At 36.7% G+C, this 16200-nt stretch overlaps 1 protein-coding gene across 1 annotated transcript in view; it reads left to right on the top strand.

Moving 5' to 3' along the window:
* Window positions 1-16200, top strand: part of LOC140166125 (uncharacterized) — a 33885-nt gene that overhangs the window by 3103 nt on the left and 14582 nt on the right. The window contains exons 3-6 of the mRNA XM_072189512.1: window positions 6182-6322; window positions 8807-9011; window positions 13634-13843; window positions 15342-15603. Coding sequence (XP_072045613.1) covers window positions 6182-6322; window positions 8807-9011; window positions 13634-13843; window positions 15342-15603 — 818 coding nt within the window. The remainder of the gene's footprint in view (window positions 1-6181; window positions 6323-8806; window positions 9012-13633; window positions 13844-15341; window positions 15604-16200) is intronic.

Genomic DNA, 16200 nt, shown 5'->3' on the forward strand with positions numbered 1-16200 from the left:
TACAAAGTGGATTAATGAAAATGTAGGCAAAATATGCAAATAAGCTCATTAATATTCATAAATATTAAAAAACATAACACAAAACTATACAGCACATCTACCCACTATAACCTATTGTCACGGACCAGGGGTTTTGGAGAATTTAGTGACTTGTGAAGTCCAAAAATTCCCTGTCTGTGTGGGTTGAGCGGGGAAATTAAGCAGGCAACTGGTTAGGACGGGAAAATTTGGATGGCTATTGAATAAAGAACAGAAAACACAATTAAATTCAAATGAAGGCACTAAAATATGGAATATCAAACACTAAAATTATGGAATTCATTACTTCATTCTTTTTCTCTTTTTATATATTGCACATAACATTTTTTTCATGACATTATTTTTCATTGATTTCTAAATTTTCTTATAATATTTGAGAACTATAAAAATATGTTTGGTTTTTGTTTTGTAGTCATAATCAATAAATACATTTAAAACAAATACATAATGTTAGCATCAAGTATTTTTTTTTAATGAAAGGGACCAAAAAATACAAATGAAACCCTGACTTGACCAAAGAAGGGTAAACTAACTAAATAAATCCTTAATTAATTAATTACTAACCTAATTTACTGACGGAAACCTCGACTCGCTTACCAGTCCTATATGCCGTGCCTATGTATAGGACTGGATAACGCCATTTTGGATGTCAATGGGAAATACACACTTAACGATTTGTGCAGGTCAGAATTCGAATCGGGAATAAAAATATCCGATCTTTGCAATCAAAAACACAAAATTACAAATTTAAACATACTATTGGCAAAAGACATTATTGCCAAACAATATAGAATAGAACATTCGATGTCAACTTCTCAAAATATTGGAGAAATATGCTCACCAAACATTGGGAAACTACGCAATCCAATTCCCATTCAAACGCATGGGAAACTGAAAGTGCATAATCTCGGCCAACGGAAACCTAACTTACAATCCACGGCCAGCAGAAACAGGTGGGGGGGGCTCTTTATATAGATATGCGCCCAGCCACCAGTATCTACCAAAAGTGAAAAGAAATAAATAACAAAAGCTGACTCAAGCAGTGATGACTACACATCGCCGTGATGTCCGACATTTTCAGTTATAGTTAACCTGGGTTAATCAGGATATGACAAGTTCCCTGGGTTAATTGGTGCCCGGAATTGGTGTTACTTCTGAAAGATAATGCATTTATATAGTTAAGTACATAAATCAATAATTCTAGACAATTATTTCGTTACATTTCTGATTTTTTGTGTAAAGTGTGTGGTTATTTAATTGAGTTTAATTACTTAACCTGTGCCAATGAACTGGTTTTATTATGTCACAGTGCAAAGGTCAACCACATGAAAAAGTAAACAAGGAAATAGCTGGTGATCAGCCTGCAAACGGTCAGCACATCTGTGTATTATAGCACTGAACAAAATTCAACATGTATCACTGAAAAAATTTCAGCGTGTATCACTGAAAAATTTGAGCGTGTATCACTGAACAATTTTTTTTTTTTTTTACAAAACAATAAAGGCCTATATTAATAATGAAAACCAACACCAAGTCCAATTACTTACAAGTGTAGACTTTAAAAGGACAAGGTGATAAAAAATACGACAATGGATGGGTTTTATGAAAAAGAAGCAGCGACATTCAAATTACCTGAAAAGGCATAAACGACTTCTAAAATTGCATTTGGAATTACAGGCAAGCTAATCGTAAACCAAGTCTAAAGGGGATACCTCATACCTGGAGTTCAAGACTCCATTTTAAAGGTGATGCACAACAACGTTACATGCAGAAAGTGCGGCCAACCAAATTTTAAAAGCAATGAATTATGAAAAAAAAATATAGGCCTAGAGTTTTACTTTTCGAAATTAGCGAAAAGTTTTTGCGACTCAATTTTATGTCTTGAGTTAAAACATTGCATATCAAAATATCTCAAAATATCACATCATCACTATCAAACATATCCAAAAATCTTACTTCAGATCATCACAAAACAAATTTTGTAAAGGCCTGAAATCATTGCAAAAAAAAGTTCTATGCTTAATCAAATTCCACCATTGCTAAATCCTAAAATTACTTTAAAAGACTAAATAAATACCCCAAATAATTTGTATGCAATCTCCAGTCAAGGAAGGGTTTACAATATATAAAGAAATTTTGTTTTAGAATGCTAACATTACTTACATTCATCAGCTTGCATACATCACTTTACATACAGCTCATTCACAAAAGTCCTGCAGGAAGTTAATTTAGCTCACACACCCAGGTACATCCATCCCGTTCAGTCATCAGCTCATATACTGACCAAGGGGTGACACTAAATTCACGGTTGTTCTATTAGCAACGCAAAAATCTATGAAAAATTCAGCTGGTTTACTAGCTAGAAAGTGAGGCCAGTTATCGATCCGTTATAGCTCGTTATGAATAATTCATGTTCGATCCCTTGGATCGATCATGTTAATTGAGTTTGGCAAATAACAACGTTGTTAGTTTTGCGAACTTTGCCTGTTCAATGAGAGTATAGCGCCCCCCAATACATCTGGGCACAAAACAGGCGAAAACGATCCAGTTTAATGAAATGGCGGACGGGTATTCCCATCAGGCACCAGTGATATGTTTTTTCAAAGAAAGTCTACTAATTTGATATGAAATGACATTTTGCAATAGCAAAGTCAAAATTAGGACTTGCCGTCAATAATATGAAGGAAATATGTGACAGAGGCAAGGTGGGAAATACAAGTAGTATTTAAGTTATAATAACCTTTGATACCCGACCTGACCTTCCATCATGGCGCCTTATTCGTCTTTATGTATTTCTATTATGCTCTCAAGTAAAATAAAATACCAATCTGCACTGAGCAGACAATGTTACTTGGTTCCCAGCATGAATTATTGATTTTATACGGAAGTAAAAAAATGCACAGTGTATGTGCATGATGTGCAAGCATACTCCAAATATTTACGGTAAATCTGAATAGTGGTCACATGTGACATATCATGTGTTCGGGAAATCACGTGGCAACATTTTAAGATTTCAGGCTTGTTTACATATGGAAAAGTTTTCCTATGAAAGTCTCTTTAAATAAATTATACTCGACTCCAGTGTGTGCAAGCTGTGTGTACAGAGGCGTTCGAGGTCAATGCACAATGCATATTACCACACAGCCCACTCAAGCAGGGCTGTACGGAAGAGGGTATGGTTTTTCCTACTGTACGACGGCATTTTGTAACCAATCAGATTCCTTTTTAGAGAGTAGAATCTGGCAAAGTATTTCTAGGAAATATCATGTGAGCCAAGTCAATCGGACTGACTATTATCAAGTGAGGGCCGTCTATAGCACGCTACTTTAATAACACGGGGTGCATGTCAGTGTATTTTGCAGTAAATTGAGTGAGATTTTGGGAATACCTTGCGGTGTTTAGTGCTCCTGTACGACGAGGTCTTTCATCAGATTTCCTTGAAAATCGGGGAAAGTAGAGTTTAATATATACATGAGACAATTAAGAGTGAGCCAAAAAGTAAAAGACTTTCCCTTTATAATAATTGAAGTTGAAAGTGAAAAAAGACAATTTTCTCCCATTGCTTAACTGTGGGACCCCTTTTATTTGAGCAAAAGAGACTACTTTTCCATATGTAATTGCCATTTGTACTCTTTATTATTTATCTTTGTTAATTAACATATATTTTAAATGCTGATAAATCGTGGTTGGCTGCCCATGATATCTGTTAAATTCAATGTTTTATGAATATAATTCTACCACGCAGGGGGGTCACGAGCAGAATTTCACATCACCCGATTTAGCTACATTTCGAAGCTCTGCTCTTCAAATTCATGTAAATTTCAAAGTTTATACATTTAATATGATACTAATTTTTTGTTATAACCAACTGGTACACGAAATATACTACTGTCTGTTCAATTAGCTTAGATTCTTGAATTTTTAAGATATTTGAAAAAATTAAAAATTGTGGTCAAAGTCATCAAAGAAAAGTGTTAGCACAGCCTTAGACCTAACGTGATTTATACTTTTCAAATTCTAAAGTTCAATTTAAAACCCCATTTCTTTTCAATTTTGGTCTTTTCCCGCGATATTTTTATAAAAAGCCGTAGAACATCGGGTACCATAAACTTTTTTGAATCAATCCATTTAGAGCAATGGGGACGAATGTCACAATGCGCAGAGATAGTATTTATTCGACCATCCGCATCAGGAGGTATTGTCCAGCAAAATATTTGCCAGTAAGCATAATTTGTGTTGAAACCCTAATGTTGAAACATTACGTTATTATTTATGAACTAAGGTTTTCTAAAATAGGCCCAGCTTATATAAATACATTCCTTGAGTATTTATTTATTTATTTTTTGTTTTTTTTATTTATTTATTTATTTATTTATTTATTTATTTATTTATTTATTTATTTATTTATTTATTTATTTATTTATTTATTTATTTATTTATTTATTTATTTATTTATTTATTTATTTATTGTCGGAATGGGTCTGAGAAGGTGTAGGCCTATAGGCCTATTATAAAACTACACATTTATTTTCAATTTGTCATTTCGTTTTGTTTGTTGAATACAAACTGAAAAAACTGTGAAACAAAAGAACTTTTGTACAAGAAAATATTATTTAAAACAATCAGCTTACAGAAAACAATTCTTGTAAAGTCACTGTATCTGAAAATGTCAAGCGAATGCTGATATTCTTGGGAAGGAATGGTGGTATTAAACAAAACTCAATTTACATTGTAAACCAGTTGAAATAAGAACGAAATCCATAATATTAATGTCATTGTTTAGGAAAAAATAATGCTCAGAATAATGTTATGCATAAAACGTAATCGCGCCATATAATTTCGTGTAACAAAAACCGGTGGACCATCATCACCTATAGAACCTATCCAACAACCGGAACGGTATAATAATTGAAATGGCAGGTCAGATTGGTGGACAGATTGTTTTGCTAAATTGGATAGGGTATATGTCCTAAGTTGATAATGGACCGTCCCACTCGATTTGTAAAAAGGTCGCGAACCCTTTCGGAGGACCCAAATTACTGCCAAAAATGAGGCAAAATTGAAAAGAAATGGGGTTTTAAATTGAACTTTGGAATTTGAAAAGTATAAATCACGTTAGGTCTAAGGCTGTGCTAACACTTTTCTTTGATGACTTTGGCCACAAGTTTTTATTTTTTCAAATATCTTAAAAATTCAAGAATCTAAGCTAATTGAACAGACAGTAGCTTATTACCTATACAGAAAGGTGATTATCAGCCTTCACTCAGCAAATTGACATGCCCGGCATATGCAGCCATTCTCCGTCTGGATAACATGACTGTCGCCCTCAATACGTCTGGGCACAAATTTAAATAACAATACGCTATTTACATATCAATGCGGCCTCATGCTAATTAAAGCTGCCCCATCCAGGAGTTCATCCATGTACTGACCAACAACTAAAAAAAAGTGCATGAATGTCCTAGACAAAACAATCCTTTCAAAACAAAACTCAAGCAGGCAAACAAAAGAGACACACTACAGAAAATGCTAGATGCACCAATCACAGAGAGGAGAAGCAGTGAAGTGAATCAAGAGTGAATACAAAAGTAAAACAGGTGTTAAACAAAAAGATGGAATTGAAAGGAGCTGAAAGGTAAAGGGTCAAAAAGTTTTAGATAAAGACAGAGGGCAGTAGATCAGATCAGTTGAAGCAAAAGCAGAGGGTGATGGTGCATCCAACATAAAAAAATCTACTTTTTTATAAAATTAATTAAATTCCCAATTTGTGACACTATCACCGTACCAAGTTCGAAGTTGATCGGTTATTGCGTTTAAGCTGCACAGTGGATTAATGGTTTTGCTTGTGCCTGGACAGACAGACAGGCAGCCAGCCAACCAGGCAGGCTACCATGTGGATGATAACATAAGCTCCGCATTTGTGTGGGGGCCAAAAAAATAAACTTTTGAGGAGTTGGATGAGTCAAAACCCAAACTGGCACGTATCGCAGGTTTTGTTAAAATAAGCGCGTTGTTATAACTTTCATTGTTAAATAGGAATGTACCACATCATAAAGTCAAAATAAAGACATTTAAAAAAAATTTTAGTCAACCACCCACTTAAAATCTGTAAATGTGCCTTCTATTTGTTGCATGGTTTCAGATTGTGATATCACTAGCAAGGGGCAGACCAGGAGCATATACCTACACTAAATCTCTCCAAGAATGGACCAAAGCTACAAACATAAGGATCCGCATGATCAAAGCTAATATACTACCAGGGCATACATCAAATGATGCAAGGGTAAGGAACCAACTTGATAGATAGGTCACATGATCATAAATCTGAAAGAGGAGTGACCAAATCATGATCTGCGGCAAGTTCAAATGCGGCCCATCCCCCTTGCACTAAATTTATGACTACTGCTTTAACACTGAATGGCCAGTAGGCCAGCAGGAATCACCTAAAAGTGTTTTTCTTCTGCATTTTGTTCTCTTTCTCAACTCAATATTTATATGCAGTGGTGTAACTATAATTTGGTTCACCTCAACTTTGGTAGTGACATCAATGCTACCTTGCGGTTGCGCTGCAAGCGTGGCAACAAACCGCTCATGTACGCGTGCATGTACACTTAGGGCGTTTGACTTACGTCACTGCCAAACTTGAGATGAACCAAATTATAGACCTTTGCAATTGAGAGTGGCCAAATGGGGGTCCAAATATGATCATCCATTGAAGCATGTACAAACGGTAAACTCATTTGGTGGAAAGCAGGTGGAAAGAGTTCCAATCTGGGGGGGGGGGTCCTGTCCCCACATTATACACAAACTTGAAATGACTTCTCAATTCCTGAGTCTCAAGCCAGTAAACATCAGTAGAAGTGTGACCTGGGCATGTGACCTATATGATTTGAATACCAATTTCATCAATTTGTCCAGAACAGGTTTTCATAATGCTAGTATACGTTAACATTAAATTACAGTATTTCTACGTCAGACATAATGCTAGTATTCATTAACATTGAAGTACAGTATTTCTACTTAATAATGCTAGTATTCATTAACATTAAATTACAGTATTTCTACTTCATAATGCTAGTATTCATTAACATTAAATTACAGTATTTCTACTTCATAATGCTAGTATTCATTAACATTGAAGTACAGTATTTCTACTTCATAATGCTAGTATTCATTAACATTAAATTACAGTATTTCTACTTCATAATGCTAGTATTCATTAACATTAAATTACAGTATTTCTACTTCATAATGCTAGTATTCATTGTCATTGAATTACAGTATTTCTACTTCATAATGCTATTATTTATTAACATTAAATTACAGTATTTCTACTTCATAATGCTAGTATTCATTGTCATTGAATTACAGTATTTCTACTTCATAATGCTAGTATTCATTAACATTAAATTACAGTATTTCTACTTCATAATGCTAGTATTCATTAACATTAAATTACAGTATTTCTACTTCATAATGCTAGTATTCATTAACATTAAATTACAGTATTTCTACTTCATAATGCTAGTATTCATTAACATTAAATTACAGTATTTCTACTTCATAATGCTAGTATTCATTAACATTAAATTACAGTATTTCTACTTCATAATGCTAGTATTCATTGTCATTGAATTACAGTATTTCTACTTCATAATGCTATTATTTATTAACATTAAATTACAGTATTTCTACTTCATAATGCTAGTATTCATTGTCATTAAATTACAGTATTTTTACTTCATAATGCTAGTATTCATTAACATTAAATTACAGTATTTCTACTTCATAATGCTAGTATTCATTGTCATTAAATTACAGTATTTTTACTTCATAATGCTAGTATTCATTAACATTAAATTACAGTATTTCTACTTCATAATGCTAGTATTCATTAACATTAAATTACAGTATTTCTATGTCATAATGCTAGTATTCATTAACATTGAAGTACAGTATTTCTACTTCATAATGCTAGTATTCATTAACATTGAATTACAGTATTTCTACTTCATAATGCTAGTATTCATTAACATTAAATTACAGTATTTCTACTTCATAATGCTAGTATTCATTAACATTAAATTACAGTATTTCTACTTCATAATGCTAGTATTCATTGTCATTAAATTACAGTATTTTTACTTCATAATGCTAGTATTCATTAACATTAAATTACAGTATTTCTACTTCATAATGCTAGTATTCATTGTCATTAAATTACAGTATTTCTACTTCATAATGCTAGTATTCATTAACATTAAATTACAGTATTTCTACTTCATAATGCTAGTATTCATTAACATTAAATTACAGTATTTCTACTTCATAATGCTAGTATTCATTGTCATTAAATTACAGTATTTTTACTTCATAATGCTAGTATTCATTAACATTAAATTACAGTATTTCTACTTCATAATGCTAGTATTCATTAACATTGAATTACAGTATTTCTACTTCATAATGCTAGTATTCATTAACATTGAATTACAGTATTTCTACTTCATAATGCTAGTATTCATTAACATTGAATTACAGTATTTCTACTTCATAATGCTAGTATTCATTAACATTGAATTACAGTATTTCTACTTCATAATGCTAGTATTCATTAACATTGAATTACAGTATTTCTACTTCATAATGCTAGTATTCATTAACATTGAATTACAGTATTTCTACTTCATAATGCTAGTATTCATTAACATTCAAATTACAGTATCTCTACTTCATAATGCTAGTATTCATTGTCATTGAATTACAGTATTTCTACAGCATCAAACAGATAGTCATTGGAGGGCGCTGTTTCTGTAATGGCCATGCGAGTTCTTGCCGTCCGCGTGGTGATGGTCTTATGCATTGTGACTGTGAACACAGCACATGTGGTGCTGCTTGTGATAGATGTTGTCCTGGATTTATGCAGTATAGGTGGAGAGAGTCTTTATTTGGAAGGCCATTTGTGTGTGGAGGTATGTACAGTATGAGGGGTGTGGAGTGTGTTGGAAAATGCTTTTCAATACAGAGTAAAGGGTAACCTTGAAGAAACATCATCCGAGCAGCAGTATTCATGTCCCATTGACAAGCGTTTCCAACGATTACTCACTCTTCTATGATGGTATGATGACAGGGGCACTCTGGATCAAACCTTTCCACCAGATCAAACTAGCCAAAGCCAGAGCAGAGATGAATCAGCTGATATTTTGCTTTTAGAGAATCTTCATGAAGTAACAGATTAGGTCATAATTACACCTGTATAGAAAATTGCTTGCGTTCTGCGGAGTATCATCTATGTCTATTAATTCAGTGGCATAGGGGCATATGGGGAAAGGGGCAAGTGTCTACCCCCAATCGATTTAAAAATTAAGAAAATCCCATAGGAAAATTGTCAAAAAATGGTTTGTGCCCCCAATCAGGTGTGGTGCCCCCTTCCTCATAGGATGATACATGCTACGCCACTGTGTTAAGTAGGGATACATTACAGGTTCATAGGAACTGGTAATTACAAGACGTCTCGTAATTCATAGACCGTCTAGTAATTACAAGACGTCTTGTAATTACCAGTTCCTACGAACCTGATTAAGTAAGAGGGCACAGTGGTACAGGGCTCTGAATCATGATTGTGTAAAGGTTGTGGGTTCGAAGCCCAGCGGTACCACTAATTGAGTTGTGCACTTAGACTAGGTACTTAACTTGATTGTCTCTCTTTACCCAGGCGTATAAATGGGTACCTACATATATTAAGGTACTGGGAAGGTAATGAACCCACAACAACATGTTTAATGCAGTACAGTCTGGCTTAAATGCCAACAGATTAAGTATTGACAATTTGGTCAATTAAAGCATTGCTCTGGCATAACCTGTACCTTATTACATTACATCGTCTACATCACATACTATTTTTTATCTCAAAAGGCTGTTTGTGAGATTTTTATTGTCATTGTTGTATTTCGTATTGCTAGTTTATATTTCAGCATGCTTCTTTCTCTTATGAATGGACATGAGATTGTAATATTGTAATAATACCTCAAAAATTATATATAAAGTTAAGTTTACAGTGTCCTTGACCTACCTTGACCTATGGCGTTCACTCCAACTTGGGGTTGAGTGGTGCCATCTCCTTCTGTCTTGAGCTAGCCTGCTAGCGCTGACCAAGGAGCTGATGTGTACTTTGTTACAGTCGGCTTTCAGGCAGTCACTCCATCTTTTTGGTGGTCTCCCTCTTGGGCGTTTGCCATGGATATGTGCCTCAAATGCTAGTTTAGGAAAACGTGATGGTGGCATTCTCTGTATATGGCGAAGTACCGGAGTCTTTTTGTTGAGATTCTGTCCAGGATGGTAAATTCCATGTCGAGGGTTTTGCGAATGGTGGTGTTTCGGATCTTGTCGGGCGTGACACTGCCATTATTTTGCGAAGGCACATCATTTCAAATGTTGAAAGTCTGTTTTCATCTTCCTTCTTTAGTGTCCAAGTTTCCGCTCCGTACAATAGTATCGAGAGCGTAAGTACCTTATAGAGCTCGATCTTTGTGCTTCTCTGGATGTCTTTGGCGCTCCAGATCTTGTGGAGTTTTTGAACAGTCCCTATGGCTTTCCCAATGCGTAATTTTACGTCCTCGGTGCAGGATCCAGATTGACAGATCTTCCCTCCTAGGTATGTAAACTCCTCAACTTGGGCTAGTGGTGTTCCATTGATATTTATATTTATTTGTGTGTTCTTTTTGGTGATTGCCTGTACCTCAGTTTTTCCTATGTTGATTTTCAGACCCAGTGTTGTACTACTCTCATGCACAAGGTTTACCAGAGTTTGTAGGTCTTTTTCACTCCCAGCTACAAGTGCGATGTCATCCATGAAGCGTAGGTTATTGATAAGCTGTCCCTGAATGTTTACTCCTATATTTGTGTCATGAAGTGCATATAACATGACCAGCTCAAGAAGGATGTTAAATAGCTGAGGTGATATCACGCACCCTTGACGCACTCCAACTGCAGTAGTAAACCATTCTGTTAACTCTCCATTAACTCTTACAGCGCTTTCTGATTTCTGGTAGAGTGCTTCTAGCAGCTTTATGCTTTTGTTGGTGAATCCAAAGAATCCCAGTGCCTTCCACAGGCCCTCCTGCCACACAGAATCAAAAGCCTTTTCAAGTCAATGTAACAGCAAAAGAGTCCTTTGTCCTTTTCTAGGTGTTTTTCCATTACTTGTCTCAAGGTGAACAGTTGATCAATTGTTGACCGGCCTGGTCTAAACCCCGCTTGGGCTTCTGATAAAATTTCTTCAGCCCTTTTCATGATACGTCTTTGAAGAATTAATGTGAGTACTTTGCATGAGTGACTAAGTAGGCTGATTCCTCTGTAATTGCCACAGTCTAGCTTGTCCTTTTTCTTGTAAATGGGGGTGATGATTGCCTTTCCCCAGTCCCTGGGGAACTCTTCTTCGTCCCATATTTTCTTACACAGTTTGTGAATAATATCCACTCCTCTGTCTCCTGCTGCTTTGAGTTCTTCACCAGTAATACTGTCATAGCCCGGTGCTTTTCCATCGGAAAGCTTCCTTATTGAGCTGACAATCTCGTCACGCAGGATATCTGGTTCCACAGCAGAGGTTGGCGTTTGGGGAATATTATTTGTGAATTCTTTGTCCACAGGGTTCTGTCTGTTGTACAGGTCTTGGAAGTTCTCTTTCCATCTTTCTTTGACATCATTTGCTTCAGAGAGTATTTCTCCCTCCTTGCTTTTCACTGTTTGCATTTTGGTGGTTGCTTTCTTTGTAATTTTCTTGATTGTTGAGTAGACTTCTTTGGATTTTGCAGCTTGATGTGCTTGATCTACCTTGATGCATAGGTCTTTAAGCCACTTGTCACGGCATCCTTTGGTTTTTCTCTTAATTTCACGATTTAGGAAGTTATATCTGCTTCGTTTGGTTGGATCAGTAAGTTTCTCTTGTTTGACTTTGCTTCTTTCCTGGGCAAGCTGGATAACTTCTTCACTTATCCAAGGTTTTTCCTTTTGGCTCTTTTTGTATCCAAGTATTTTCCCTGATGTTTCGCTGAAGGCGTTTTTAATTTCTGTCCACATGCTTTCAGTGTCCTGATCATCCTGCTCCATTAGTTGATCAAAGCGTCCTCCAATTTCAATTTCATAGTCTCTTCTGGTTTTGGAGTTTTTGAGTCTGAAGATATCGTACTGTTTTGGATATTTGGCTTTCTTGATTGTGTGGAATTTCATGCGTATATTGGCTATTACAAGCTGATGGTCTGATCCAATGTCAGCGCTTGGGTAGCTTCTGGCATTTTGCACACAGTTTTTCCACTTGTTGCTTATCATGATATAGTCTATTTTGTTGTGCGTGTGTTTTTTTGGAGACTCCCATGTCCATTGTCTTGAATCCTTTTTCTGTTTGAATATTGTATTGCTAATACATAAATCATTTACGGCACAGAAGTTGAGAAGTTTTTCACCACGTTGGTTTACTTCACCATAACCATGTTTGCCTAGGATATTCTCCCACTGTTGCCAATTGGTTCCAACTTTAGCATTTAAGTCTCCCATGATGATGAGGACATCACTTTTTGGAGTTTTATTAACAGTAGTCTGGAGAAGATCGTAGAATTCATCTACCATTTCTTCACAGTCAGCTGTGTTTGGAGCATATACTTGCAGAATGGTCATTGCTCCATTCTGTGTTTTGAATCTTGCTGATATGAGGCGTGCTGAAATTGGGTTATATCCAAGAAGTGCGTTTTGTGCTGTCTTACTTAGAATTAATGCGACTCCTGCACGGTGTATTGTGTCATTTCCTGCACATAAAATCTTGAATCCTTGGCTGGAAAATTCCCCAGAATCAGTCCAGTGGCTTTCTGCTATTCCCAAAATTTCCCAATGAAAGTTTTCCATTTGGTTAAAAAGTATTTCTAAGTTACCCTCTTGGTATAAAGTTCGAACATTCCATGTTCCGATACCTATAGTCTTTTTCGCTGTTAGTAAGGCCACCCTTTCCTGTGGTTTATCGACATCAACTCGGCTAATTGGGGCTCGACTTGGTGCTGATCCCGCTCTGGGAGGACCATCAAATCTTCCGATTAGGTTTGGAGTTGCTGCGCCATGTTGCTCTCACGTGTAGGCCCGCGGGAAGAGATGACTGGTTAGTATAATCAGGGGCTTCAACCCTGGTGCTGTATTGGCTATTCATCATGATGCAGTTATGCTCATTGGTAAGCTAGGCGGATGAGCGGTCCTCTCCTAGCCACCCTGATCTGTCCGTTCTTGCTGCATAGACAGCAAGGTAACAACCCCCGCCACGTGAAGGTAGATCAGGACGCTTACCCGTATTCTCACAAGTCGGTCGTCCCCTCACACTACATGCTACACTATATGCTAAACTACACTACATGCTACATGCAAGATGCTACCAGGGACGGTCTCCTCCTTGTATGGTCCATCATATAAATATGACAAGAGAACACAGACTTTGTAGGGGGTTTACAGTGTATCTCTTCATAATTAGATGACAATAAAAAAATAACACAAGGTAGCTTTTTGAGATACAACAGTATGTGATGTGTACAATGATTCATATTTGATTTTCTTTCAGCCTGCAACTGCATGGGTCACTCCAATTCATGTGATTTCAAGACGCATATAGCAGCAAACCATTTGTCTATGGATGCTTCTGGCAAGTACAGAGGAGGTGGTATGTGTATCAAATGTCAACATAACACTAAAGGAGTGAATTGTAACCAGTGTAAAGATGGCTACTATCAACAAGATGGAATGTCTTTGACTTCACTGAATATCTGTCAACGTAAGTTCACTAAGTTGTTAATCAAAGTCCAAATCCAGGGGTATGCAACTTATTTTCCCTACGGGCAAGTTACAAACTCCTGGATTTGGGCTTTGGTTAACAATTAGCCGGGTTTGCAACTTATTTTCCCTATGGGCAAGTTACGAACTCCTGGATTTGGGCTTTGATTAACAATTTAGCCGGGTTTGCAACTTATTTTCCCTTCTGGCAAGTTTGAGGTTTAAGATTGGCAAGGGAAAGCCACACTTTCCATAAATACCTTCATGAGATCTATATATATAGAGGAGGTGACCACAGTGCCAATAAACACAGGTCAGTACTTCTGTTCTATTGACAAGCTGTTTGTGTGTACCATTTGGCAGTACGGTACTACTATACCATTTGGGGCACTGTGGCCCAGCGGTCTAAAACTTTTGACTTGTAATCGTGAGGTAGCTCGAGGTTGTGGGCTTGATCGAGTCCCGGTGACACCAACGTGTTGTGCACTTAGGCAAGGATATTTGCCCCTATTACCTCTCCCCAGCTAGGTGTACAAATGTGTACTGGCTTTATGCTGTGCCGGGAAGGTAACAAGACTCTGTGTGGAGGAGGTGTAGGGATCTTCCTGCATGCAGCAGCATTATATGGAGGAGACTGACCCAATTGTTTCAGAGAGAGACGGGCACTATGGTCTATGAACAGAGATTTGTTCCCTTTACCATTTTATTGACATGCTGGTTGTTAAAGAATACCGGTATGACCTTTTCACTGTTCAATAGCCTTATTGGGTAATATTTGTTTTTGTGTGGGTTTTAAAAGCACATGGCCTCAAGTTTGCCCAGTACTTGTTGTCAATTTAACTCATCTATAGAAATCTAATAGTTTTTTTGAGGGGAAAAAGGTGTGCATATGGTATTGAGGAGGAAAAATAATTGACTGAGCTTTTCACATTCAGATATGTTTAAGGCGCAGAAGAAAGAGTGAACCAGATTGAATCCAAAGGTGGGCTTGGCCATATGGTGTGCACGCCTGGTCTAATTTTAACAACAGCTTGAACATAAATACAGTGGAAGCATAAGAACCTGGGACCTTTGGATCACCGGACTGATGCTCTACCAACCGAGTCAAGGGATGGGGGAGAGCAGTGATGTTATTATTTAAAATAGGCTTGTAGTTAAACATTGAAAGCCTATAAATGAACTGATCTAAGGCCTATGAATATATAACCGCTCTTCCCCGCCCAACTCGTTAGCACAGTAAGTAGAGCGTTGGTCCAGTGATCCGTAGGTTCCAGGAGGCTTGTGTTAAAAAGTTTGTAGAAACTCCATATACCTTCCACATTTGTTTCTTAACCATTGACATATTATATATTAGCCTACAACTCTGCTCTTTAAAAAAAGTAACCAAATTTTCAGTATGGAGGAGAGTGCATGGTCAGTAATTTATTCATTGCTATCATGATGTACAAATAATGAAAACAGATAACCAAAAATCTTAATCATGTTTGATCTCCCTGAAGCATGCGACTGCCATCCAGAAGGCTCATTAGGCAGGTCATGTGAGAAAGGCACACGGCAATGTAACTGTCGACCAAATGTACAGGGTCGTCGCTGTAACATGTGTGTGGCTGGATACCAAGACTTCCCTGCATGTAGGCTACCTACTTGGGCTATCGCTGATGAAGCTGTGATAGAATTCAACAATGAGAGTGCTGTTTTGTTTGGTTTTACTCCTTATAGCCATTTTCAGTATCCAACTTTGGATGAGTCTTTCCGTAGCGGGTAAGTTATTGGTTCAAGCAATTCAATTTGTTCGGGCCATATCTACAATATAAAGGCATGAAACTACGTTTTGATTAGTGAATCCTTATCTCTTAATGGTAACCGTAAAAGAATCTTAACCCTAAACTTGACCCTCAAACCGAAATTCTAAAACATATAACCCTAATCCCCGTGGGGTGATAGTAGTTATTCCAGTCTTACAGATGACATAATCTTCTTGGTCATTCAGTATGGTAGTGTTACACTTTCTGCATTTTGATGTGATGCAACCACAGAATTGACTATTCACAAACACTTGTAAGGGGGAGGCTGATGCAAACAGGGGGCATTGAACATTTTTATCACTTTGAAGGGGGAAATTAAAAATATCACCTTAATTTTTCTCGTAGAACATGAGTTTACACTATTTTCTATGGGGTTGACGTTCATTTTTCATGGCCAAAAAGGGGGGCCCTGAAAATAATTTTAGGTCTGAAGGGGCCCATGAAAAAAATATGTTAAATTTTCTTTTTGCATCAGGGCCCCTGTTTCAAGTGTTTGTGAATGGTCCCTTAATAAGGAAAACTGCCATGTGAAAAAGCATGGTTAGTTATGGGG

The sequence above is a fragment of the Amphiura filiformis genome, chromosome 12 (assembly GCF_039555335.1).
Source record: "Amphiura filiformis chromosome 12, Afil_fr2py, whole genome shotgun sequence".
NCBI classification, from domain to species: domain Eukaryota; kingdom Metazoa; phylum Echinodermata; class Ophiuroidea; order Amphilepidida; family Amphiuridae; genus Amphiura; species Amphiura filiformis.